Below are 25,498 nucleotides of genomic sequence, written 5' to 3'. Positions count from 1 at the left end.
ATAAAGTCTACCACTTACTAGCTGTGTCATCTTGGGCAAATTTCTTAACTTTTCTGGGCCTTAGTTTCCTCATCTACAAAATGAATAGAATAATAGTTCTTACCTCGTAAAATTACTGAAAGGATTAAATGAGGCAACATACGTAAAGTGCATAGATTAGTGTGGGATGCATCTTAGGTAAGATAAGTGTTAGCTATTATCAATGCATGTGGAGCTGCAGCCTTCTTTTTAACAGCTGTATAATATTCCACAGCAGAATTGTATTCTATTTTGTCCCACACTGATGAACAACTAGATTATGCCCAGCAAACAAATTGCAGTGTTTGTTACAACAAGCAATTGTCAAAGGAAACAATGTAAGTGTCCAAAGCTGGTTTAATTATGGCACAATACAACCAGTCAAAATAAGGTTGTAGGAGGATGTTTGATGAAATGTGAAAAGTTCACATGTGTTTTATTAAGTAGAAACAAACATTTTAAATATTTACTCAGTTTTTTCCACTATAAAAATGATGTAGATTGTAAAAATTAAGACTCAATTTTAAAAAGTATATAGAAAAATAATAATCAACCTAGTTCTATGATCCAGAGATCATCATGCTTGTTTAACACATTGGTGAATCCCACATAATCTCTCTTTCAGAAAACTTGCACTAATTATCTTGTAGGAAGCAGGGGTTGCCATCTTCACTAAACACTGCAGGGAGCTGTGAGTTGGGTTCCCCAGAAGATGGCTGACCACACGTAGGTGGCATAGATTAAAACTGCTTGGAGGAGGGAGGCTTGCTGTGGGCGAGAGGGCATCACAGGAAAGGGGTGCTGCTGGGCTGAGTGTGCCCTTGAAGAATCGCAGGAGCTGTTCCCTTTTACTAAATCAGTCGTCGTCTTTGTTCTGTGTTTCCTTTTGACACGTTCATTCATTCAGTGAACACCTGTTATGACAGGCCTGTTTTGCACCATATAGTAGGTGTCTGTAGGTCTTAGGGACTCAGACGTGAACAAGGTATGTTCCAAGCCGGTGCCCCTAGAGCCCAGAAGCACATCCCAGAGTTAACAGACACAGTGCAGCACAGTGTCTGGAGATGCCTCTCCTGACCCTGACTGCATGTGCTTCCCCGCGTGTCTTCTTCATTGTCATTTCTTGGGGCTGCACAGTGTTTGCTCCAGTTGCTGGGCACTGATTTAATTAAGCATCCCCGCTCTGTTGGATGCTTAGATCGCTGGCATGAATGCTTCATGGCCTTCGACACATCACTCGCCTGCTTTTCACATGGATTGTTCCAGTTTACAGAGTCACCAGCAGTGTTTGCGTGAATGGGCCAACTGAGCCTTACCACCGTTGGCCATTGTGTTTTTGCTTTTATCATTTCTGTTCATTTATTAGGTACAAAACAGGGCCTCATTGTTAAACATTCATTTATTTGATTACTGTTAAATTTTAACCTTTACTTCCTCTTAAGTGTATTATCTGTTTCAGTCCTCTGTCCCGTTACTTATTTTGGCTCTTAATGTGAAAAACAGACTCTATATAGTGATGGTTAAAAGCTTAGATTCTAGACTCACCCAGACCTGGTGTATATCCAGCCCTGATACTTAGGAGCTGTGTGACCTGGGACATGGGGGGCTCTGGGGAAGTGCTGAGGCCAGGAAAGGCATTCCCGGCAGAGGGGCTCTCCTGGGAGGCTGAGTCACAGAGTTTGGTGGCCTGGGTACATTCGAGGGACAGTGGAACAACCACTGTGTCTGGCTTCGTCTAATAGGGCTGCCAGGAGTATTGCTGGTTCGTTTTGGCGATTTCATAAGCGTAATATCTGGAGTAAAGGCAGGCAGCACAAGGCCTCATGTTTAGAGTTACTCCCAGGAAATAAAACCCAAACCCATAAAGTGCTAGGGAGAGGCAGGGAGGCGTGGTAGGAAGCCCGGGAATCCTGCAGTCAGGCTGCTCTGGCTTGGAACACCAGTACCCTCACTGCGCAGTTGTATGCACTCCGAGCCCTGCACACTGTGAAGACCAGAGGTGATTTATGTGCAGGGCCTCTTACAACGTGGGCTGTTAAGAACCAGCAGTGAGCCAGGGAGGCACATCCTACCATCTCGGGAGGATGAAGTTAGAATTTCTCCTGCCCAGTTTTTAGCCATCCGCCCCTTGTTGGTCTGCCCCCTTGATGTCTCACTGCTGGAGGAACCACTGCCCATTACCGGCTGCAGTGGGAAAAAGAGCTTCCAAAGGTATGTTTCTTTCATAGAGCATCAGGTAGAAGTCCCTGGAGAAATCTGTCACTGGGAAATAGAATAGGGACTGACTGAAAAAGTGGCTGAGTCCTTTTTCTAGGAGAAAAGGATGTTTGGATTCTCAGTGGCCACATCTGCTTTTGAACTCTGTGCGGTCTGCGCCCTGGCCTCTCCCCGCCCCCAAATCCCTCCCCCCTTTTATTCAAACAGAGGAAAGTTGTGTTTGTTGACGACTCTTTCGGGGTGGGAAAGGAATGTGATGTATGCATAGACTGCCCAGAATTTCCTGTTAGACACCCATTCCAAACCACGGACCTGGGATGCATTCCAGACATTGCAGCCCAGTTCTGGGAGAGAAGAAACGGCGCATTCATTTAAATGCCGACCCTCGACCCTTGGGAGGAGCTCTCCCTCCTCCTTTAGAAAAAGGTATTTAGCCCCCCGCCACTCCCCCTAATAATGTAGTTGTGAATTCAGCCGTATGGTCTCTTCAGGGTTGGAATGTGCTCTGACATCTCCGAATGTGAAGAAATAGCCTTACTTTGGGAAATTCTTGGTGTCTAGTTTTGCAGCCACAACAGTATTGGTGTCCACATGTTTTTAATATTCTGCTATAAATACAGGGATGACATAAATCTACTGTGCAATACCTTTCTCAGTTCTGCTCCTGTGACAAGAAAGAAGCTGTTTCTGAGGACAGCTTCGGTGCTTTGACAAATTAACAGTAACCTCCGTGTGTTGTCAGTTTTTCCCTAGAAATTCTATTATACTGGGTCTTGGGCAGTCTGGACTGTAAACCAGCACATAGGCTGGCTTGGCGCTGTGGAAATTCAAGGTCAACCTTCTTTGTCTTCTGTAGCTGCCAAGGTGCAGTATTTTCACTTGGGGAGAAACTTGAATGATTGGGGATGGATTCATCGTCAGTAGCAAACACGTCCGCCGGCGTTTCAGCTACTTTCATCTTCACCCTGAATTACTCCTTGGATTGTACAGAGATGTGGGGGCACTGGGAGTTCTAGGTCAGGTCAGGCATAAGGACAGATTTTGGTGAGGGCCTCACAGAGGAGAGTGTGCGATGCTCAGAACCAAAGTAGACCCTAGAGCCTGCAGCCAGGGGTTCATTCAGGACGACTCTCAGCCTCTCTACATCTGGAATCGAACCCAGGCTGGAACACAAAAATTGTGAAAGGGTGGTGCTTATGTGGCAGGCAGCTATCACACCAGTTAGGAAATGCTGGCTTTTTGGGTCAACATTTCAATTTCTGGATACAGAAGGGAACCAGTCAGGTCAGGAAGTAAGAGAGTCATTAGAGATGCCCCTCTCAGGAGGGGAGAGTATAGCTCAGTGGTAAAGCACATGCTTAGCATGCACGAGGTCCTGGGTTCAATCCCCAGTACCTCCATTAAAAAAAAAAACAAAGACGGAAAAAAAAATACTCCAAAAAACAGAAAAGAAATGCCTCTCTTGGCCTATTATTCCAACTGGTGATGGGGTCAGTTGTGCCTTCTGTCTGTTGGCATAAACAGATTCCCCTCGTCCCACTAAAGGACCAGACCCTCACTGTCAGCCTCAGTGGACTTTCCCTGAGACATTCCATGTTTTTGACTGCAACCCTTTACTTCTAACCATATTTTATATAAGAGTTCCTAGAAGAGGCCTGAATCCCAGGGTTTATTTTAAGCTTCACGTGTGGAGCTGCTTCTTATTTGTTTGTTTGCTTCCTAGCATTATTATTATTACACAAAGAAACCTTCACTAGGTAGGAGGTAGAGTTTTAAAGAGCTACTTCAGGTTCTAAGTTTAGAATTCACAAAACCAAAAGCAAAATGGGTCTGCCTACGTGTTTTCTCATGGAGGCAGGCTGCTTTGGTGAGGACTGTTGTCTGGATACAAGTGAACTTCTGAATGTTCACAGTGACACTGCACAGTATCCAAACCAGTCATAAGTTTTTGTTGCTATGTCTTAAGCTGCTGGTAGATTTCTCTCTCACACAAGCATACATGTTTTTGCTGCATTCACACAACAACCCTGTGGGGGTAGATATTATGATTCTCATGTTACTATTGTGGCTCAGGCAAATGAAGTCACACTGGCTAACAGATGGCAGGGCTGAATTTGAACCCAAATATAACTCCAAAATTCATTTTCTTTCCATGTATTTTCCAACTTGTATTTAAAGTCAGTTTTTTAATTGAAGTATAGTTGGTTTACAATGTTGTGTTAGTTTCTGGTGTACACCATGGTGATTCAGGTACATATATATATTCTTTTTCCTATTCTATTTCATTATAGGACATTATAAGATACTGAATATAGTTCCCTGTGCTGTACAGTGGGACCTTGTTGTTTATCTATTTTATATATAGTCATTTGTATCTGCTAATCCCAAACTCCTAATGTATCCCTCCACCCACTCTTTCCCCTTTGGTAACCATAAGTTTACTTTTTATGTCTGAGTCTTGTAAATAATTTCATTTGTATCATTTTTTAGATTCCACAAATAAGTAATATCATATGATATTTGTTTTTCTCTGACTTACTTCACTTAGTATGATAATCTCTAGGTCCATCCATGTTGCTGCAAATGGCATTATTTCATTCTTTTTTATGGCTGAGTAGTATTCCATTGTGTATATAGATATAGATATAGATACACTACATCTATATCTATATACCACATCTTCTTTGTCCAATCATCTGTCTATGGACATTTAGGTTGCTTTCACGTTAAAGTCCATTTTTAAATAAGAAATTACATTCTAGGCCCTTTACACGAAAGAGTGCACATCTGTAATTTGTACATATCCTGGAAATCTTTAATGCAGATTGATAGCCTACATTGGTTATAATTTAAAATCTAAGCTGAGTAGCTCCAGTGACAGACATCAAATCATGACATTTGTGGTATGGGTCTGATAATGTGATTCCCCATTTTCACACAATCAAAGCCAGACTCGTCCCCATGGTTTACAGGGCCCTTGCTGTCATCACCCCCACTGTGTACTCCTTGCCACTTCTTGGATTTCTCAAATATTTCATGCTTCCTCTCACTTCAGGGCCTCCAGACATTGCCATTCCCCTACGTCCTGTCCCCTCCAACAGTTTTATGAAACCATCAGCCCAGCTTAGAAGACACTTCTTCTAAGAAATCACTCCCACCCCTCACCCCCAAATCTGGACCCTTCCTTGGGCACCAGCAGTGCCCCGTGCTGCCCCATCCTAACACGGCTCGGACTTTATCAGAGTTGTGTATTCAAGTGTCTCTCCTTAAGGGTGTGCATGTCATGAGGCAGAGATCGTGCCTACATGATTCATCAGTGCTTCTGCGTGGCCTCACCTGGGAGCTCTCGTTTTCAGGCATAATCCTTTCCATTGCCAGTAACATGCCCAGTTAGTATTGGCTCAAAAGGAAAACGGAATGTATTCTCTTCCATAACTGAAAATTCCGGAAAGGCCTAGTGTATTGAAACCAAGTCCTCAGATGATGTCGGAGATCTGCCCCTCTCCACACCTCAACTACTTTCTCCTCAGTTTTGGCTCATGCTCAGGTAGGTGCTTCTCCCTTGATGGCAAAGGTGGCCACAGGTGGCTCCAGGCTTACACCCCAGCAGCTTACAAAAAGAGAACATCTCTTTCCCTAGCTGTTGCATGAACCCTGGGGCAGACTTTTCTTGGCCCACTGTGGCTTATGGGCCCATCCCTAAGCTGATCGTGTGGCTGGTTGGCCCGGCAATGGACTGAAAGCTGGTGGAGTGAGAGTGGGGAACTTTTACCAGAAAGAAGGATAATGGATTCTGGCAGCAAAAATATCAGGTGTCAGCTACACTCCCCATCAGTAGGTGGTGCTTTGAAGGAGCTCTTTTTTTTGTTTTTTTGTGTTTTTAGTGGAGGTACTGGAGGGGGAGGGTATAGCTCAGTGGTAGGGTGTGCTTAACATGCACGAGGTCCTGGGGTTCAATCCCCAGTACGTCCATTAAAAAAGTAAATTAAAAAAAAGTAAATAAAAATAAATAAATAAATAAACCTTATTACCTCTCCAACCCAACCCTACCCCACCCCACCCCACCCCAAAAAAAAAGACAAGACTTAATGGAGGTACAGGGGATTGAACCCAGGACCTTGCGCATGCTAAGCACCCACTCTACTACTGAGCTATCCCTCTACCCCAATATACTTGTTCTTGCTACCCAGCCAGCAGTCTGCCCAGAGAGACCAGGGAGGTATTTAGAAGGCTTCCTGTCTCATCTTTAGGACTAAAGCCTCAAAGAGACCAACCATCTGTGCACTTACTTTCATAGGCCCTCTCTAAGCCCCTCTTTTGCTGTGCTGGAGGATGGGAGGTCCCCAGTCCTTGGAGCCAAAGAAGCAGACATATATGAGTGGGAAACGTGGTTTTCACTTGCTGGGCAGCAGTGACACCAGGTCCAGGGGCCCAGAGAGAAGCGTTAGCCCCAAGGGTATATCCAGGGAAACAGCCACTGCCTGTTTGTCCACAGCATCACACGCCCCCTGCATTGTCAGAGGGCACAGAGTGTGGCAGAGGAAGGCCTGTGCCCAACATCTCTAGCTCTTTACAACCTTCCCAGGATTTCTGTCTCTCACCCAGGACTGCTCAGAGAAATGGAGAAATTTAAGTCTTAGGATCACCCCATCTGCCCCTGCCAGCAATCTCCTTTGACTACCCTGTGGGATTCCACTCCCGTGGGCCAACTGTCTGTATGGAGAGAAGGGCAGCTGCTAGGACCAGGCATGGGCATGTCTTTGTCAGCAGAACTAAGGAAGAGGAAGAGGGGTGGTCCTTCTGACTGGCCTGCACTGCCAGAGCCCCAGGGAAACGGCAGCCTGTAAAGGCCCAGTCGGGGAGCCTGCAAGAGAGACCGTGATGGGGTCCTTGCATGGTCCTCATGCGGTCCTCCTCACATGGGAAGGTGCTTCTTTTTGATGCACAGCTGGGGGCAAGCAGCCACTGTGTCAGTTGCAGACGGGGCAGGTGCAGAGCTAAGCAGAGAGCTGACTAAGTGGTTGCCTCAACCTGAAAGCATAGTTCTTTTTCTAAGGAGATGCAGGTAAACAGCCCCAAGAGCATTCATCTGGACCCTTAACCCCTACCTCCCTTTTCTTTCCTCATCTCTGCATCTCCAGTTTTTAGAGCAATTGAGTAGAATCACTTCAGAGATTTTTCTAGTTTTGCTTTCCCAGTTGCAGTTTAAGTAGCCAAGGTCTGTCAGAGTAACTTATGCCTCCTGGTTGTCAGATGCCAGGGGTCACATGAAGACCCACAGAAGCCAGCCTTTGAGCCAGGATTTACCTGGAGAACCCCCACTGCTTTATGAAACAAAAGCTTATAGACTTGTGACAATAAGTAAGAGCAAACATTTATGAATTGCTTATCCTGTGCTAGGCACCATTCTGAGTACTTTATAAGAACTTTTAATTCTCACAACAGGCCTATTGTCCCCATTTTATAGGTAAAGAAACTGAAGCACAAAGAAGTCACGTGACCTGTCCTAGGTCCCGTGCATTTGCTGGTCGAGCCAGTATTGCCCCAGTCTCACAAAGATGGGCTTTGTCCTGGCCAGACCTGATGTTCATCTTGCCTGGTTTTCGCTTCTCAGGCAGGGTGAAAAGCAAAAGAGTAAGTCTAAAGATTCAGGTTTAGGGCTAAGATGTGGTTTCTCCTGAGCTTTACAAAGTTCCTGAAATCAAGCTTAACAAGATGATTTTTTCCCCCATTGTTAGAGTAAAATTACCATCAAACATTTGGAAAATAGAGAAGGGAGAAACATAAATACCCAGAGTCTGACAGTTACTGTTACACAGTAATGTATTTTTGCCAGTCTTTTCCCTGTTACAGTCTCTTTTCATTTGTCTTGCACGGTTATGATGAAGTCCGATGTACAACTGTTTATCTAGATTTTTTTGATCTAATGTTAAAAGATAAACATTTGTCCATTAAAATACAGATTTTGATTTTATGTATCAGCTGAAACCCTTTTCCCAGAAGTTTATGAGCAAATGAAGGGCCTTCCGGATTATAGTTGGCGGAGAGGCAGCAGCTGGGGTGGAAGGCGGCAGTGTCATGAGACCCAGACAGCCCCACCTTGACCTTCCAGGAACAGTGAGTGCCAAGGGTGGGGTGAGGCGCTCGCTGGTCCTGAGCAAGTCCATCCATTTTCCCAGCTAGCCTAATTTTGAGAGCACCAGCCCAACCCACAATTAGAAAGACCTCAGCCTCCTGGAGGTTCCTGCAGACCCTAGTACTGACTTCAGTTAGCAGAAGGAGGCCTGGACCCTCCCATATCCCTGGACACGAGACACTTGGGCTGCTTCAGCTCTTCCTGCAGAGAGGGGAGAACCTGAGTGAGCTGCCGGATCCTGCCAGGTGGCTTGGCTAGTAGTCATCCCACAGGTCTATTTGGAGCTGCTGCACAGCAGATAGTCATATGGTGGAAAGTCTCAGTGGCTCGCTGGCTCCAGATTCAGGATTTTTTTTTTTTTTTTTTTTTAGCATGTTAAGTTAGTTACTGGGAAGAGGGATGTGATCTGAGGATGAGAACAGGATCTGGGAAGGTGCATTTTGCCGAGCTGTTTACTGCCCAGCCTGCATGTCATGTCGACTGCTCTGTGTCTCCGAACACCCAGCTTGTTTCCTTGCAGAGAGATGTGCTATCAGCCGGGGAAGGGACAGTTTTTCCTGCCTCTGATAAACTGTTTGAGTGTGGCATAAGAACAGAAACACCCAAAGTCACAACAAGACAGCTGAGTCGGTCATTTCTGTTCAGTATAAGTTTATTGCAGTGCTTTTCTCCCCACTTGGCATGTTCCCTACTTCTCAGGCTGACCTAAGTTGTCTCCAGATTGTCTTCAGCATGTGAGCAGGGAAAGCACCCACCCTGGAAACGGGCCCACTTGGGTTTGGACCTGGGCACACACACAATCACTCACTGTATTTTCTCGGCAGTAGAATGGAAGCAGTAACATCTATCTCCCGGGGTAGCCGTGAGGGTTACTGAGAGGAGGATGGCAAAGTCCTGGAACCTGGAGGTCCCCCGGTAAACAGCACGCATTATCGCTCCCACCGCTGCTGCGTGGGAGGCCGCTGTGCCCGGTGGCCTGGCGTGTGGGGCCTGAAATGAGGACACGGGTACCTTGGGATGTGCCCCCGGAGATCCACAAAGAAGATAGAACAGCCAGTTTTTCCAGGGACGTGTGGTTCTAAAGCTCATCATTAGCAAATGAGGATCTCTCGCTCACACTGACTGGGCCACGTGCCTGAACCCAGGCTCAGGACCATCGGTGCTTGTGGAGTTGCTGGCAAAGCAGCCTTTCAGTCTTTTTCAGAATTTCCATCGGAATGCATTTGGTTTTGCTGCTGGCAGAAGAGTACCCCCAAGACTCTAACCAAAGATTCTGTGATCTTTTAAGAGAGAAGGTGTACAAAATCACTATACAGATCACTCGAGTGTACAAAAAGGAATCATGCCAGGATTGCTTTGTGGGAGATAAACTCCAGCAGTTATCATGTGGACTTAATGATTTCCTCCAGTAGTGATTTTCCCATTAACCCCGAGCGAGGGCCTTTTGCCTGTGGTCTCTACTCAGCGCCGCTGACCCACCCAGATGTGGTATGTGGTGGGACAGCCCCGGCTGCATTCCCAGGCAAAACGCCCCAGCACCTCCAAGTTGTCAGTCTCCTCCCCTTAGGTGTGTTTCTCATCTGTACTAATTTTTGCCTTTTATTTCTGACTTGTGGCAGCTTGTCTAGAGCCCTGGATATCAGAAAGGATCCAGCCCTCCCTCTGGAGACTTAGTCCAGGACAGGACAGGGGATGAGTCCGTGGCACAGTATTGCCCCGGGTCGCACGAAGATGGGCTTTGTCCTGGCCGGCCCTGATGTTCTCTGCCACATCTCCTGCTGTTTCTGTTTATAGGGTGATAGAAGACTTCAGCCCTGGGCTCTGTGGGTCCAGACCCTCATCAATTTCTTGGCAAAGAGAGCTGCTTTGTGCCTTCACATGTCTTATTCTTAACCCGTGAAGTTAGTCCTTTCTTTCCACGGTGAGCAGAGAATGTCCAGGAACACAGTTTCAAAGTGACTCTCCCTTGGTGCCCTTAACAGAGGAGTGCTTCTCAGGGAGTGTCAAGTCTGATTTGTGCCTGAAAGGATCTGTGTTTTGAAGTAGCGCTTAGTGCAAGGTTGGAAGACTTAATCTGCTGAGTTCAGGAATGCAGATGGCGCCTGACCCAAGGATGGGTCAGTTAATGAGCAAGCATTCCCCCACTGGGCTGAGGTCAGAGGAACTCTGTCCAGCCAGCAGGAGTGGGCTCCATCGACCATCTGTCCCTCTAGGATTCACATAACAATCTTTTAGAGAAACTTCCCGGCGCCCCTGGTCTTAGCCTGAGTAGATCTCCTGGTACCCGGGACTCCGGGGCGACCGCATGTTCAAGTTTTCACATTGCATGACAGCTGTGAGTTCCTGCTGCCGCTGGCTGCAGTGTGCCCTGTCTCTCTTTCCAGCATCCCAGTGCAGCGTCAGCCTGAAGAAACAGAGGAGCCGCAGCATCCTCAGCTCCTTCTTCTGCTGCTTCCGTGATTACAATGTGGAGGCCCCGCCAGGCAGCGGCCCCAGTGTGCTTCCGCCACTGGTGGAGGAGAACGGTGGGCTTCAGAAGGTCAGTGCCGATGCGGAACCACAGGAGCCGCATGTCTGTCCCCGCCCTGATGAGCATCCTTAAGAATCTGTGGCAGTATCTCTGCAGTCACTTACTTAAAAAGATTTGAAATTACAAAAAAGCCTTTTTTTTTTTTTTTTTGGTTAAAGGATATGTCAGTTATCCCCATTTAGCAACTAAAGAACATATTTGATGCGAGTTATAAGGCACTTCCCATTTTTATAACATTCTCCCATGAGAAGTTGAATGCATGAAATAGAGAGTTAAAGAACCAGGAGCAGACAGAGAAATGGAAAGGCTAGAGGAGAAGCAGAGACTTGGAAAAGAGCCAATAAAAAATAGAAATGAATTTAACTACCTTGTTTGATAATAGATATATTTGTTATATATTCTTTCATATGTATCAAATAAAAAATGTTAAGTCAGAATATCACAATAGGTTAGAAAGAACAAATTCTACCCACATGCTGTCTAACAGAATGAAACAGAATGACTCAGAACAGTTCGAAGTAAAAGAATGAGCAAAAAGACATCACACAAACATAAAGAAAAGGAATGCAAGGGTTACAATAGTCATCTCAGTCAAAATAGAATTTCAGGTAAAAATCACTGAGTCAAAGGAGATTATTCATTATGAAGACAGTCAGGATCAAGGACACAAAAGTCTTAAAACTTTATGTCCCAAATAACATGAGCAAAGGACATGAACAGGCATTTCACAAAATAAGAAATACGGTTGGTCAGTAAACATGAAAGAATGTTCAGTATGGTCAGTAATCAAGGAAATGCAAACTGAAACAATGAGATACCCTTTTCTGTCTATCAAATTATGAAAAGATTTTTTAAAGGTAATATTTGAGTGTGGCATGGGAGTAGTAAGAGAGTAGAGGATATAAATTGGTTATTGGTAGGACTACATTGGCTACACCTTTCTGGGAGGAAATTTGGCAGTATGATCTCAAAACCTTAAAAATGTGCCTATTCCTTCACCCAGGCAGTTCCGTGTTGTTGATATAATCATGGATATGCAAAGATTTAACCCTAAGATACCCTCCAGCATAGATTATAATATTGCAGAATTGTAAACAACCTGATGATTAACATTAGACAGTAAAAGACGTAGAATAACTATACAGTCAACTAGTGTGCAGCTGTTAAAAATGAAGTCTCATAGATATAACGGATACAGGGAAAGGCTCACAATGTATCTCCTAGAGGCAGAAGGTTAAAATGCAGTAGGCAAGTATATTTATAAGTACACATATGGTCATGAGTGCATACACACACACACACACACACACAGGCATTTATAAGACTAGAATGATGTATGTCAAAATATGAAGAGATTATCAGATTGGTAGGATTATGTGTAGGATTTTCTCTGTGCTTTATTTCTTTTTCTTTCTCTCTTTTTTTTTATTTTCCCAATTTTCACAAAATAAGCTTAAATTACTTTTGTGGTTAGAAAATAGATTATTTTAAAAGTACATGTGAATGTAAGGAAGAGGACTCTGGGAAGATGACAACTCAAACACATGACTCTGACCCTTTAAGTTCCCTCTCTGGATAAACCCACGTGAGCCTGCAGGTGGAGCCTGGGAAGTACATTATGGCCTCCAATTTTCCTGACATCTCCTAGGGAAAGAGTAGATACAGGATTCATTCTCTCGGATACTCAATGAGAAGCAGGGAGCCACCAACAGAGGAAAATGCTTCCTCTCTTGGAGTCTTAGGACAGAGACTTGAAATGTATAGTCCTGTGAGATCAGCCAGCCAGCGGAGCCTGGGGTCCCCACTTGAGGTGCGTGACCCTCAGAAAGGCTTCACTGATGAGCTGAATTGCTTGCAGTTCTGGTGCCTGGAGGAGCCCAGTGGTGCAGGGACTTTCTCTGTCTCTTGTGCTTTGTCACTTTGGGCTCTGCTAGACCATGGAGACATCTTGGCCTTGCAGTGCTCCCTCGCAGTTTACCACTGCCGCGGAAGTCCTCATTGAACAATGAGCATGTGAAGCCCCTACTGAGGTAAAACTGCTGGAAGAGATAGAAGAAAACTTCAACAGACTGCTCAGAAAATGATATTTCAAGAAATAAATTCTGACTACAAAAATAACTTATGAGGGGGTGGATATAGCTCAGTGGTAGAGCGCATGCTTAGCATGCATGAGGTCCTGAGTTCAATCCTCAGTACCTCTATTAAAAAGAAAAAAAACTTTCAGAACTTGAAAAAGATCCCCTGATTTCTAAATACAAAAATTTAATGTATGAACCAAGAAAAAGCGTGAGAATAGTCACTACTGAGAACTGCATTAGTTTTCTGGAAGAGCAAGTGGAAGAAATATTTTGAAATTCAGACCAGAAACAGAGAAATGGTCATTGTGAGAGAGGGGAAGAGGCATCTGGGAGACCTAACATGCAGCTAATAGGAATTCCAGAAAGAGAAAAAATAATAGAAGGAATTTTCCTTAAGCCGAAAGAAGGCTCGAATGTGCAGATTGAACGTCTGTAGCAGAATTAGCGGGGGCAGGCGGGGAAGCACACGCCTGGATGTTATGCTGCTGAAATGCTGAAATTTAAGTATAAAGAGAAAATCTTACAAGCTACCAGAACAAGATGTTTTCAAAGAAAAGAGACTTACATTAGCACCAACTTCCCATCAGCAATACCACAAGCCAGAAGACTATGGAAAAATGTTTACAGGCTACTGAGAGAAAAGTTACAAATTTAAAGTTCTCTATGTGACCAAGATATCATTTATCTGTTAAACAGAAGTAATGGTTTCAGACATGTAATGATTCAGAGGGGGCAAAAAAAAAATCTTAATGAATCAATATTCAGTCATGATACAAGTATAGAAAATGTAGGAATAAATATAATTATTATGGATAGAACTGTGACAGTAGCATAATTCGAAAATAGGTTCACATCCAATCATCAGGAAACTTGAAAAACCCAACTGAGAGACATTCTATAAATTAACTGACCTGAATTCTTCAGATATGTTGTGGGTGTCATAACAAACAAACAAGCAAACCTAAAAGAAAGGCTGAGGAACTATTCTGGATTGAGGAAACTAAACAGACGAGACAACTAAATATAAAATGTGAAACTGGACTGGTTATATGGGAGGAAACTGCTTCGGGGGAACATCATGGGAAGAAGTGGATGAAAGTGGAATATGGAAAGTAGGTAAGAGAAATATATCAATGTGAAATTTTCTAAATTTGATCATTGTACTGGGGTATGGAATTAACATTGCACAGGAGTTATCCTTGTTCATAGAAAATACACATGTAAGTGTTAAGGAATGAAAGAAATGACACACAAAAGAAAAAAAAAGAAAGAAAAGAAAATAGGTTCTCAAGGGGGCCCCACGTGGTAGAGCACGTGCTCAGCATGCATAAGGTCCTGGGTTCAATCCCCAGTACCTCCTCTAAAAATAAACAAATAAAATAAATTCCCCCCCCCCCGCAAAAAAGAAAAAGGAACGTAAGAACAGAGAAGATAGACGTTAAATTTTTTTTAAATGAAAGAAAATAGATCCTCAAGAATGTACAGAGAATGAAAGGGGAAATAAGCAGAATTGTGAACCAGACTTCAAAATTAAGAAAAGGGAAAAATAACATAATAAGTAATAAACCTAACATAAAGAGTAGGCATAAAGCCAAGTTTAATGAACCAAATTCTCCTAACAGAAGGCAAAGACTGTATCAGTTGGCTGGACAAATTCATCTGGATGCTGTTTCCAATAATATACCTGTATCAGATGGGAATGATTTTGGCAGCAAGTAAACGAAAACTGACAAATAATAACTTAAACAAATAGGAGATTGTTTTTCTCATGTGAAAAGCCTGATTCTGGCAGTTGCTGGGCTTTAGTTTAGATACCTGGTGATGCCATCAGGGACCCAGACTCTCTGTTCTTGTGTCTTTTGATCTTTCTCCTCCACTGTCCTTGGCAGCTTTGCCTTCATCCTCACGCATGTTTATTATCTCAAAGTCACAGTCTTCGGACAGCATATCTACGTTTACGGGAAGAAGAGAGGTAGGAGTAGCAATAGCCAGGTCCGTCCTGTTGATGGAAAGTAAATGCTTTCACAGGAAACCCGAGGAGACTTCTGTTTGTGTCTTATTGGCCAGAACTTTGCCACATGGCTGCCCTCCTGAAAGGGGAAGGACTTAGAGCTGCAGATTCCTGCTCCCAACAAAATCAGAGCTCTTTTCACAAAGGAGAAAAGAGGAGTGACTACTGAGTAGATGTACTAGTCAGTGTGAGTTGAGTTATGCCACAGTAACAACCCCAAATCCTCAGAGGCTTAAAGCAATGCAGGTTTATTTGTCATTCATGTTAAATGTTTATCACGAGTTGGCTGGGCTTTATGTTCTGTGACAATGTCCCATAGAAATAGAGTGGGAGCCACATACGTAATTTAAGTTCTTCTGGTAGCCTCATTTTTTTAAATCTTTTTTAAAAACATGAAATGGATTTTAATAGTAGATTTTATTTAACCCAATATATCCAATAGAATAAAATTACTAATGAAATAAAATTTACATTCTTTTATCTTACTGACTCTTCAAAATCTGGTATATATTTTACACTTACAACACATCTTAATTTGGACTTGGCGCTTGTGACTAATAGCTGCCGTTATTGTATTACCTAACTGTCTTATCCAGTTGCCCAAACTAAAAGTGTCTGCAACCCCTGGCCAGAGGCTAGGAGGAGCTGACATCCAGAAGACCCCAAGGGCAGAGACCATGAAGGACTTCTAAGGGCGAGGACAGGGTGAAGGCAGTTACTGGACACTCACTAATACGTGCATGTCCCATGTGTGTACACACACACACACACACACACACACACACACACACACACACACACACAAACCTGCAAGTAATTTTCAAGTCCAAATACCTGTCTAGAGTATTTGGTCGTGGTCTGTATTTTGTCAAGCCCTTCCAAACTAGCCGTCTGGTGTTATCATCTCTCACCTCCCTGATGTGCTCACCTCATCTGAAGGTGCACCTTTGTGTTGGAGGTGCTTACCCTCTCCCACTAGTGCGGTGGTTTTCAACTGGAGACGACTTTGCCCCCAGCAAACATTTGGGAGTTTTTAAATTGCCACTACTAGATGTCAGGAGAAACCCCTTCTACTAGGGTTTCCCCTGGCATCTGGCGGGTGGAGGCCAGGCATGCTGCAGTGGAGTGTCCTGCAACGCGTGGGACGGCCCCCACAGCAAAGAGCCGCCAGGCCCCGAATGTCAGTAGTGCAGGGTTGAGAGCCCTGCTCCACAGTGACCCAATGGGCTTGTGAGCTTCTGTGTAAAATCTTCCCCCATCAAGCTCCAGATGTTGGGAACAATATTATTTAAGAGCTTCTGAAATGAACTTCTCTGCATAAATTCTTGAAAACTGAGATTTGGTTTGATTGTGCCATTGTGTTGGAGAGCAGCAGAGCTCTGCCTTGAATCGTGGCCAAAGGCAGTTTCTGCATCCTTAGGACAAGCCCCAGGTGTTGTGAGGAAGGAAAAAGCCCTCACGATCATCTCAGGAGGAAACGGTAGTTGTTATGCTGCAGAGGTGATGACCAGGGGCTGGAGATCATCAAGAAGTTGCTGCAGGGAGGGTAATAGCTCGGTGGTAGAGCGTGTGTTTAGCATGTATGAGGTTCTCTGGGTTCAATCCTCAGTACCTCCATTAATAAAGTTTTTTTAAAAAAAGTAGTTGCTGAAAGGTTCTTAGAGGCAGAACAGAGCTTAGAAAGGTGCCAGCCACCTGCCACTGTTGACAGTCAGGTTTGGCTTCTTCCCATGAGACCCCTGTCTCCAGTGACCCCCCCTCAGTGGAGATGGATACACTTTCACAGATCCTGCGACATGGGAGGTGTGAAACCGTACGTCTCCTTATCAGGGACTATGACCATGCAATTCATTACCTCCCATCCACCATCTGAAAAAGAAGCACAGAAACTGGAAATTCTCAATGGAGATACACTTGTTCTTTTATTAGCATTTCTTAATGATGCTAAAATGAAGTGTTTCCCTCAGGTTTGGAATGTCTGGCATTCTGGGGATGAGGAACGGTTGAGGCCCTTTCTTGGGGCCTGAATTTTCTTAGCACTCCCTATAAATACAGGCTTTATTCCCCTTAATGGGAAAGCTGTCCCATGTCTCTGGCTTCGGAGGGAACTCCTTGCACCTTTCCTGCCCTGGAAAGAGGACCAGAGGTGGCCAGGGGGTTCCTTGTAATCTGATAACACTGTCTTCCTTTCCCTGCATATTTAGTTTCTCAGGGAAAAACTTACTTAAAAGAAGAATCAAGCCGGTCATCAGAGGAATTCATGGATCGAAGTATAGTATGGGTTTTCATTTTCATGTTTCAATTGAAGATTAAACTCCTGGGAGTAAAGGAGGCACTATTTAAATAAAAAAGAAGGTTTATGAGCCTCAGGAACCCGGCCTGATATGTCAGGGAAGTGGGGGACCTTGGGAGGCAGAGTGAGCCCAATGCTCTGACTGTGGAATATATTGGGTGTTCATTAAATACCACCAAGGTGCAGAGAATGCAAAATCACATGACTGCTGTACTCAGGAGTGCTTTGAAGTTTCTTTTGAGTATATGATCTACTTCTCTTTAAACCTGACAATGGTTTTTTTTTCTTTTTCTCTAGGGTGACCAGAGGCAGGTCATTCCCATACCAAGTGTATGTATATTTTATTTGTGATAGAATATGTGGTTTTATTTAAACATTCATAGAATCTTGTAGCTTTGGGCCTACTAACATAAAAGATTTTTTTAATGTTCTTATTTATATTGACTTTTTATCATGTGGTATAAACAGGTCTGTTCTGTTTTTTAAAAAAGAAAAATGAAGCTGCATTTTAAACTGAGCAGGAAGTTCTGTACAGTTTCCTTTCTCAGGAACAGCAGGGCAACCAGCATCTATTCACCAAATCCTCACCTTTCTCTCTGCGAAGGGCCTCCATGTCTCTGAATAAACTGAGGCCACATTCCTGCGCTCCATAGACTGGGAAAACTTACTTTTGCCCCAGGAGGGTTTTTTGCAGCAGGTTCTGTCCCAGTGGAACTGGGTTCACAAGGCTTCCATCCCAGGGGAGCAGACCATTTCTGACTGTTCAGCAGTGTCAGTAGCTTGGCCGTGGCCCTGTGATAAGAAACACTACCCCAGTTTTTTGCCCTGAACTTGCAGGACCACCACCACCCACCCCTGACTCCCACAGCCTAGCTGTACTGAGACCCTGCCCAGCCAGGCACTCCCTTGGGCCACCAACTTCTGTTTTCAATCCTGGAATTTGGCTGAAACCAGTGCACTTGTGCATTAGCTGCACCCACATTTGGCCCCAGCACAGGCTGGACCAGCCACCCCTCAGACAGCCGCCGACCCCACAGCTCCTTCTTTCCCCTCTGCTCTGCCAGCGGAGCTGAGTAGCCTGAGGCCAGTCAGCAGGAAGCAGACCAATGATCAGCTCCCAAAAGAAATTTGCAATTGAGATGTCCGTATCAAACGAGATCTTTCAGAGGAAGGGTATAGCTCAGTGGTAGTGTGCGTGCTTAGCACGTGTGCAGTCCTGGGTTCAATCCCTAGAACTTCCATTTAAATAAATACATACATACCTGATTACCTCCCCCTAAACAAAACAAATAAATAAAAACAAGTGAGATCTTTCATAATACTATGTCCTTAGGGTTTGGATTATTAAAGGTGTCCATAAATTGATATTTTAATCCATCCAGATTCTCTGATTCAGATTGTCTGATTCAAATCTGATCAGCTATCTTTCCTTGGACCTTTTCCACATATATTCTGGGAACATTCAAGAGATACAGCGATCTTACATTGAAAGGAATGATGGATTTCGTTAGTACAGGCTGACTCCAAATTTGGTCATGCATGTCACTTAAAAATCGCCCCCAAAAATTTTTGATAATTTCATTTTTCTCACAACTTTACCTCTTCATTGATGAACAAGTTGCAGGGGTTTGTGGAGTGATTCTGACTTTGCCAGCATGCCTGAGGGTTGAGGGTTGGGCTTTGTTGGGAAACTGATCAAAAAGATGGATCAATCAGCACGACTTCTTAGCCAGTGTTCGAGTAGGATACCCAGTGGGATTGATACCAGGGATCTCTGTTTAATCTTGCTGTGAAGTAGATTCATGTATTTTTCCTGCAGAAGTGTTGACATTCAACAGGTGGCACCTCTCGCCTGACCTCTGATACTCTGATAGCACTGTTTTTTCTCCAAGTTAATTCACAGCTGTCATCTGGGTGATCGGGTACTAGTTATGGCAATGCTAGATCAAAGGATATATTTTTACGTATTTAGTAGATTAAAGCTAGGTTATCCTCTGAAAACCTAATTTACATTCCCACCAAGAGTGTATGGGATTGCCCATTCCCTTATCAAAAGTGGTAATTATCAGTATTTTAATCTTTGCTATTCTGAAAGTAAAGAATAGTATCAGTTTATTGCTTTGGCTTTCATTTCTTCATCAGTGAGTATGAATGTCTTGTTACAAATTTACTGCCCATATGTATTTCTTCCTCCCCATTCATTTCTTCTAGATTTTTTACTGTTACCTGTTTAAACTTCAGGGAAATTAGCACTTTCCTCCAAATTTATGATCTGTCTTTTGGCCTTGTTTATAATCATTTTGGCCACAAAGAAGTTTAATTTTACAGAGGGAAATTTGTTCCTCTTATCTTAGCCTTTTAGTTAATCTAAAGGCTCCTGAACTTTGTCATGCTTAGAAAGATCTCCCCACTCTGACTGTGACCCACATAGTCTCCTAGTATTTTTTTTTTATTTATTTTTTCTCCTAGTATTTTAATGGCTTCATCATTACACTGAAATCTTTGCTCCATCTGGATTATGTTGGTGTCAGGCATGAGGTAGCAATCCAGCTTTATTTCCTTTTCCAGGTGGCAAGTCAATTGTCTCAGCATTATTTATTAAGTACCCCATCTTTCGTGCACCTATTCGAAAGACATCTTTATCTGGACTTGGTCTTAAACATTCCGCTTAGTAACGTGTCTCCCAACTGTGAGCTGTGACTGGGAGGCCCTCTCTACAACTTATGGGAAGGTTCATGTTTGGTCCAGTAAAACTCAGGTATTGAAGGGTAAGGAAAAGGTGCAGAGGGACAGGTTTAGAAACCATGTAGTTTGGGGGTGATGGCGGAAGGTGAGCATCAGGTGCTTTGGCCCCCGGGGAGGACCGACCCCTCCTGTTCCCACGTCCTTGCTCGAATCACACACCAGCACAGGGCTGACAGTGCAGCTGAGCCATAAAAATGCTGAATCGGGAGGGGAGAGATTTGTTTTCCAACAGCTTTGTTTCTGTGCTGTTGGCCTAAGCCTCTTAATAAGCAGGAGTGTACTTTTTTCCACCAAAGAACGTGTAAGCGGAACAACTCTAGTTAAAGCTGGTGTCGAGTCTCCTTGGCCCCTCCTCCAGCAGCCCTGGGATCTCTGCTCTGAGCTCAGAGGCCCACGTGGGGAGCACAGTGTGCAGACCCTGAGCCTGAGAACTCCAGTTCAAAAACAGCCATCCCATGTACCAAGAAGAGGCACCACATTTGTAAGACTGGCAAAGGTGTTTTATGGGGTGGGTACTATAAAGAAAAGAGCCTTAGATGAATTCTTCCTGGCTGCCAGTTAACCACCAAGGACAGGAAATTTCACATCCACTCCCAGGAGGAGAGCTGGAGTGAATACCCTTCCCAAACCATCCCCCGTGGGATTTCTTACCACCCCGGTCCCCACCCCTCTGGCAGTGCCCACCAGGTGCTTTGGAGCAAGTCATTCTGTATATTTTTTAAGTTTTTTACTCCAGCTTTACTGAGATATAATTGACATATATCATTGCATAAGTTTAAGGAAAAGTGTTGATTTGATACACTTACATACTGCAAAATGATCACACCATAATGTTAACTAACACCTGCATCACATCACAAAATTACTATTTCTACAAAAGGCTCTTTTGGACATGACTGGTGTTCCTCTTGTTTTTCAGCTTTATGATGGCCTGAGAGAAAATTTGCTCAGGACACTTTTTTTTTTTTTTTTTTAGTTAATGATTCAAGCGTCACCTGAACAGATCAATTGTAGTAACAAAACACCATTGCAATTATATAGTGTCCTTGCATGTTCCAAGGACACAGCCGCCCAGAAAATTCTTAGCAGTGGTCTGAAGAATTTGCATTAATCTAAAGCCAAGCTCTCGAGAAGCCATGAGCATTTAGGAAACAGGCTGCAAATTAATGAACCCTTCGAGCGCATTGCCCCAGCCTGGCCTTGCTCCCTGCAGCACAAATGCTAAATCAATAGCTTGCTTATTGTGACTCTCAGTCTGCTCGCTTTTTTCTCTCTCAGATCAGCATGGTGAGGCTTTTTCGTTACTGTTAACTCAGAGATTGCTTGTAAAGTGTGGGTTAAATATGCAAAGAAAGTAATTTTTATTCTCGGGTTTGGAAAATAACTGAGCCACTTTTGGCATATCTTTGATGTTTTCAGATATGCTAGGGAGAGATGTTCTAGAGCCTTATTCTCCAGGCTAGTGATTATGTAAGGTTGAAATGTTGTTTTAGTGTATAAATGCAGAGAAAAAGGGCTGGACAGATACACACCAAGCTGAAAGGGAGGACATCTGGGGAAAGGAATGTGTTGGGGAGGACATGGAAGAGGGAATAGGTTTATGTGTCTATATTCCTTACAGTGCAAATGTGTTTTTATTACATCAATGCATAATGAAAAATTAAAACAAATTTTATTCTAGTCAGCAGCATGCATTCTGCTATGGCCCACACAACAAAAATAACCCCAGTCCTCTCTTAGGCTCACTTAGTAGGCTCATCACCCCCTGTCTTTTTAAACCTCTTCTTGATACAGAACTTCTTGCAAGTTTAATTTTTGTAATAAACCTGCTTGTTTGCTGACTTGTAACAAGGGGCAGAGTCCTTCCCTGGGCCCCGGATCCCATGCCCCGAGTCTAAGGTGCATTGCTTCCCAGTGCCACATGGTCAGGGACTGCTGCTTGGTGAACATTAATTCGGGCCAAGGGCGTTGGGAGGCCGGGAGGAGTTTGTAATCCCCGTGCTCGCTAGACAGAGCGCCCCTGGAATAAGAAACACTCGTGTCCCCACACGTGGTGTCGTCCTGCTCAGCCCCAGACGATCCCTGCTGCCAGGACGATTGTTGCACTCCCAGATTTACCTAACCTGTTGACTGCCTGCCTTACGTTCGCTGTTGAACCAGCTAAAGTCCAAAGTTAACTCTAATTCCTTCACTAACATTCAACTTAAACAAAAAACACACACAAAAAAGAAAAAGCCATTTTAAATGGAAAACCTCTTGATTTGATTTTTTTTTTCCTGTTTTATTTGGTAAGCTAAATTATCCAGTCTTCCGTGGCTAGGGATAGATATTTTCTTGTGTTTTGTTTTATATTAAACATGGAGCAGAGCTTGACCTTCCCCCAGGACGGACAATTAGCTAATTAACACTGGATACTGAGTATGCCACAAAGTAAACTAAAATACTTCAAGTCATTTCTAGAATGAAGCAAGGCCCAAGAAATAAATACTCTTAAGACTGTGGTTGGCTGAAGATAGCTAGCATTTAATAACTCTTTGTGATCCCTTTATGACAAGATTAGAGTCAGCTACTGCAAAAACACACATGGATTTTCTGGTTAACACACAGCACGTGGATTAAAGGAGACGGGGACTCCAAGGGATAAAAATTCACATTCATTCACTATTACACCCCTGTGGGCCCGGCACAAGGCAGGGCCCTGGACCTGGACCAGTTTCATATCTGTTTCCTATTATTGGAGGTCACTTTGAATTGCATTTTGCCGATGGTTCTATAGTTCCTCTTAAAAGTTTTTTTGAAAATGTTAGTCACTAGGGGCAAAAAAAACCCAACAACAACCATGGTCCAGTGTAGCTCTAAAATATACTTATATACCACAATGAATTTCAGATGAAATATCACCCCAGAACATGGGCCTGCATAGTTGGAGTAGCTATTATAATTAAACATTTGTTTCTATATAGTCTATTTTAATAATAACAATAGCCACCGCATTTGTGCCAGGCAGAATGTTAGGCGTTGCCATTACAGCTGACAACAGCCTTTCAACTCACAGCCAAGAGACTGAGCTGATACTCAAACTCAGGTTTGTCTGGTTCCAAAGCCCAGGACCTCATCATACCCCTTCAGACAACGGCACTGTGTTTGGTAAAACTTCATTTGCAAACTATTTATTCTTACTGTCTTTAATAAAATCCCATGATGTGCTTGACCAGGCATTTAAAATGTTTGGTTTCGTTTATAATCTCATAGACATAGTATCACAGAAAAATAAGGGAATTGGTTTGTCTTTTACATGAAGGTAATAACATTGATTTTTTTTCCCCCTTTAGCCACCAGCTAAATACCTCCTCCCAGAGGTCACGGTGCTTGACTATGGAAAGAAATGTGTGGTCATTGATTTAGATGAAACATTGGTGCACAGTTCATTTAAGGTAAATCAGCATAAAAAATAATCAGTGATCTTTGTGGTTTGGTCACAATTGTATTGGAAAAGGGAAAATACAAAGGATGAAAGCTTGTGATTGTTGGTGTGTGACTTCATGAAGAAATCCCAGTAACAGTTGCTTATTAACTCAGGTGGTTAACCTGGGTAGTTGAATATTAACATAATTAGTCTGGAGGAAAAAACACACTGAGACTTCATTCTTATTTATGAGGTTGAGTTTTCGAACACTCCACCCCCCGCAGAGATACTTTCCAGGTGGCACAAGGCAGTCAGTGCACCAGGTCCCCGGGACACTGCCGTGTGTTCGTCAAGGTAACTGCAGAGCTGTATGTGCTGTGAGTTGCACTGCCCTGTGGAAAACTGTCAGGCGACCTGCAATCCTGGGAATTTTCCCAGACTGAGTCTTGGAAGATGGCCAGCTCTGAAGAAGACTTCCACAGTTATGGCATCTGAACGGATTCAGCCATTTCTTTGGGCCGTTTTCATGATGAGAGGTCACTAGGGATTTTTCATAAGCTTCACGGCTAAGTGAGCATCCACCTGCGTGCCCTCCCACCTGGCAGGTGTGGGGCTGCAGCAACATCACGGTGAGGTCTGACTGTCTCACGTCCATTGCCTTCCTTGCTCTCCGTCTCCATCTCCCCACCAGAGTAACAGCAGAAATACAGGTTACCCAGAGGCCTCCAGGCAGAAAAAGCTATGGCTTCACTACTAAGGAATGAGTGAATTAATCACTTTCCCATTTTTTGAAGTTGTTTCAAAGAAGCAGGTGATGAGAAAATGGGGAAATAGGGGATTGGTGCGTTGGGGAGAAGAAGCAGGTGTTAGGGGTCCTGGTCCTGTTTCCCTCGGGGTGTTTCTGGTGATGGAAGTGCTCTGCTGTTGCTGGCCAGTTGGACCATGTTCCTCTTCCACCCCGAGCCTGTGACCCACCTCGCTTTGCTGAGACATGAGGGCACCATCTACATGTGGAGTATGTGTCTTGCACCACCCGGTCCTTCCTTGGCAGATGTGTGGGAAGAAGGAGAACCATCAGATTTTCTTGGAGACCTTTCTGCCAGAAACATCCGTCCTTGTGCCTGCTTCTCACTAAACAGACTCCTCCTTGACAGGACAAGGCCAGGCAGTTGTCCCAGAGTCCTTTGGAGAGTGGAGGGGGCCACCCTTATGTCTGGCAGTGACAAATGGCCTGTCCAGCCACTGGGGCCTGTGGGTACCATTCATCCCAGTGTCTTGAGGGTCCTTCCAGAATCCGTCCCCAGGGCTGCAGTGATCTTATTTCTCAGTTGAACTCTGAACAGCACTGGCAGCCTGCTTCCCCCTGTGAGCAGAATGCTCAGGACTTTTCGAGTCCCTCAGGGGAAAAGCCCTTTAGAGCAGGGGTCAGTTGCCATCATAGCATGGACAGCTTCCCTCCCAGCAGCTCTGGGTGTGTGGGCATCGCTGGCCAGATCCCTGAGTAACAGGGTTCCTGGCTTCGAAGGCGTCTCCAGGGCCTGCTCAGAGGGTGTTGGTGCAACAGGCTCATATGAACAACATCTCTCCATTTCTTTCCTCCCTGGCCTACCTACATTTGCAAGCAAAATATTCATCATATGGTTTTTAATGTTCTGGGCATTTCAGAGCCCTTTGAGAATCCAAAAGCTGTGAACCTCTCTCCTTGCAGCTGTACAGCTGTACAGCTGTACAACACACAGGCCCACGAGCCCAGGTTTAGAACCCTGGCTTTGGCCTGGCCTCATTTACACCCGTGCGTGAGTAGAGACAGAGGGCAGGTGCTTGCTCGGAGCTGGGGAGTGGTTTCCCTCTTGTTACATGCTGTGGAATATGATTTCACAGTCTGATGCCTTGTGGGAGTTTCTTCCTTCAATCTTGTTTTCTAGCCTGATTCTGTCTTTTAGTTGTGAAATTACAAGAGACTGAACGCATCCCTAGCCTTCCAACCGTAAGAGTGAATAAACTACAATCTTAAGCCTCGAGTGCTCTACAGACTGCTTAGTAAGGGTTCTGTGATCTAGTCAT

General features: G+C 44.2%; 1 protein-coding gene across 3 annotated transcripts in view; it reads left to right on the top strand.

The window, feature by feature from the left end:
- CTDSPL (CTD small phosphatase like) overlaps positions 1 to 25,498 on the top strand; it is a 115,721-nt gene that overhangs the window by 74,320 nt on the left and 15,903 nt on the right. For 2 of the 3 annotated variants that reach the window (XM_074345256.1, XM_074345258.1), the window contains exons 2-4: positions 10,756 to 10,910; positions 17,581 to 17,613; positions 23,361 to 23,462. In XM_074345256.1, the coding sequence (XP_074201357.1) occupies positions 10,756 to 10,910; positions 17,581 to 17,613; positions 23,361 to 23,462 (290 nt within the window). Of the gene's footprint in view, positions 1 to 1,727; positions 2,230 to 10,755; positions 10,911 to 17,580; positions 17,614 to 23,360; positions 23,463 to 25,498 lie in introns of those variants that run through there. The other variant, XM_074345257.1, reaches the window with a different exon arrangement.

The sequence above is a fragment of the Camelus bactrianus genome, chromosome 17 (assembly GCF_048773025.1).
Source record: "Camelus bactrianus isolate YW-2024 breed Bactrian camel chromosome 17, ASM4877302v1, whole genome shotgun sequence".
Classification (NCBI taxonomy): Eukaryota; Metazoa; Chordata; class Mammalia; order Artiodactyla; family Camelidae; genus Camelus; species Camelus bactrianus.
This window is presented reverse-complemented; position numbering and strand designations above follow the sequence as displayed.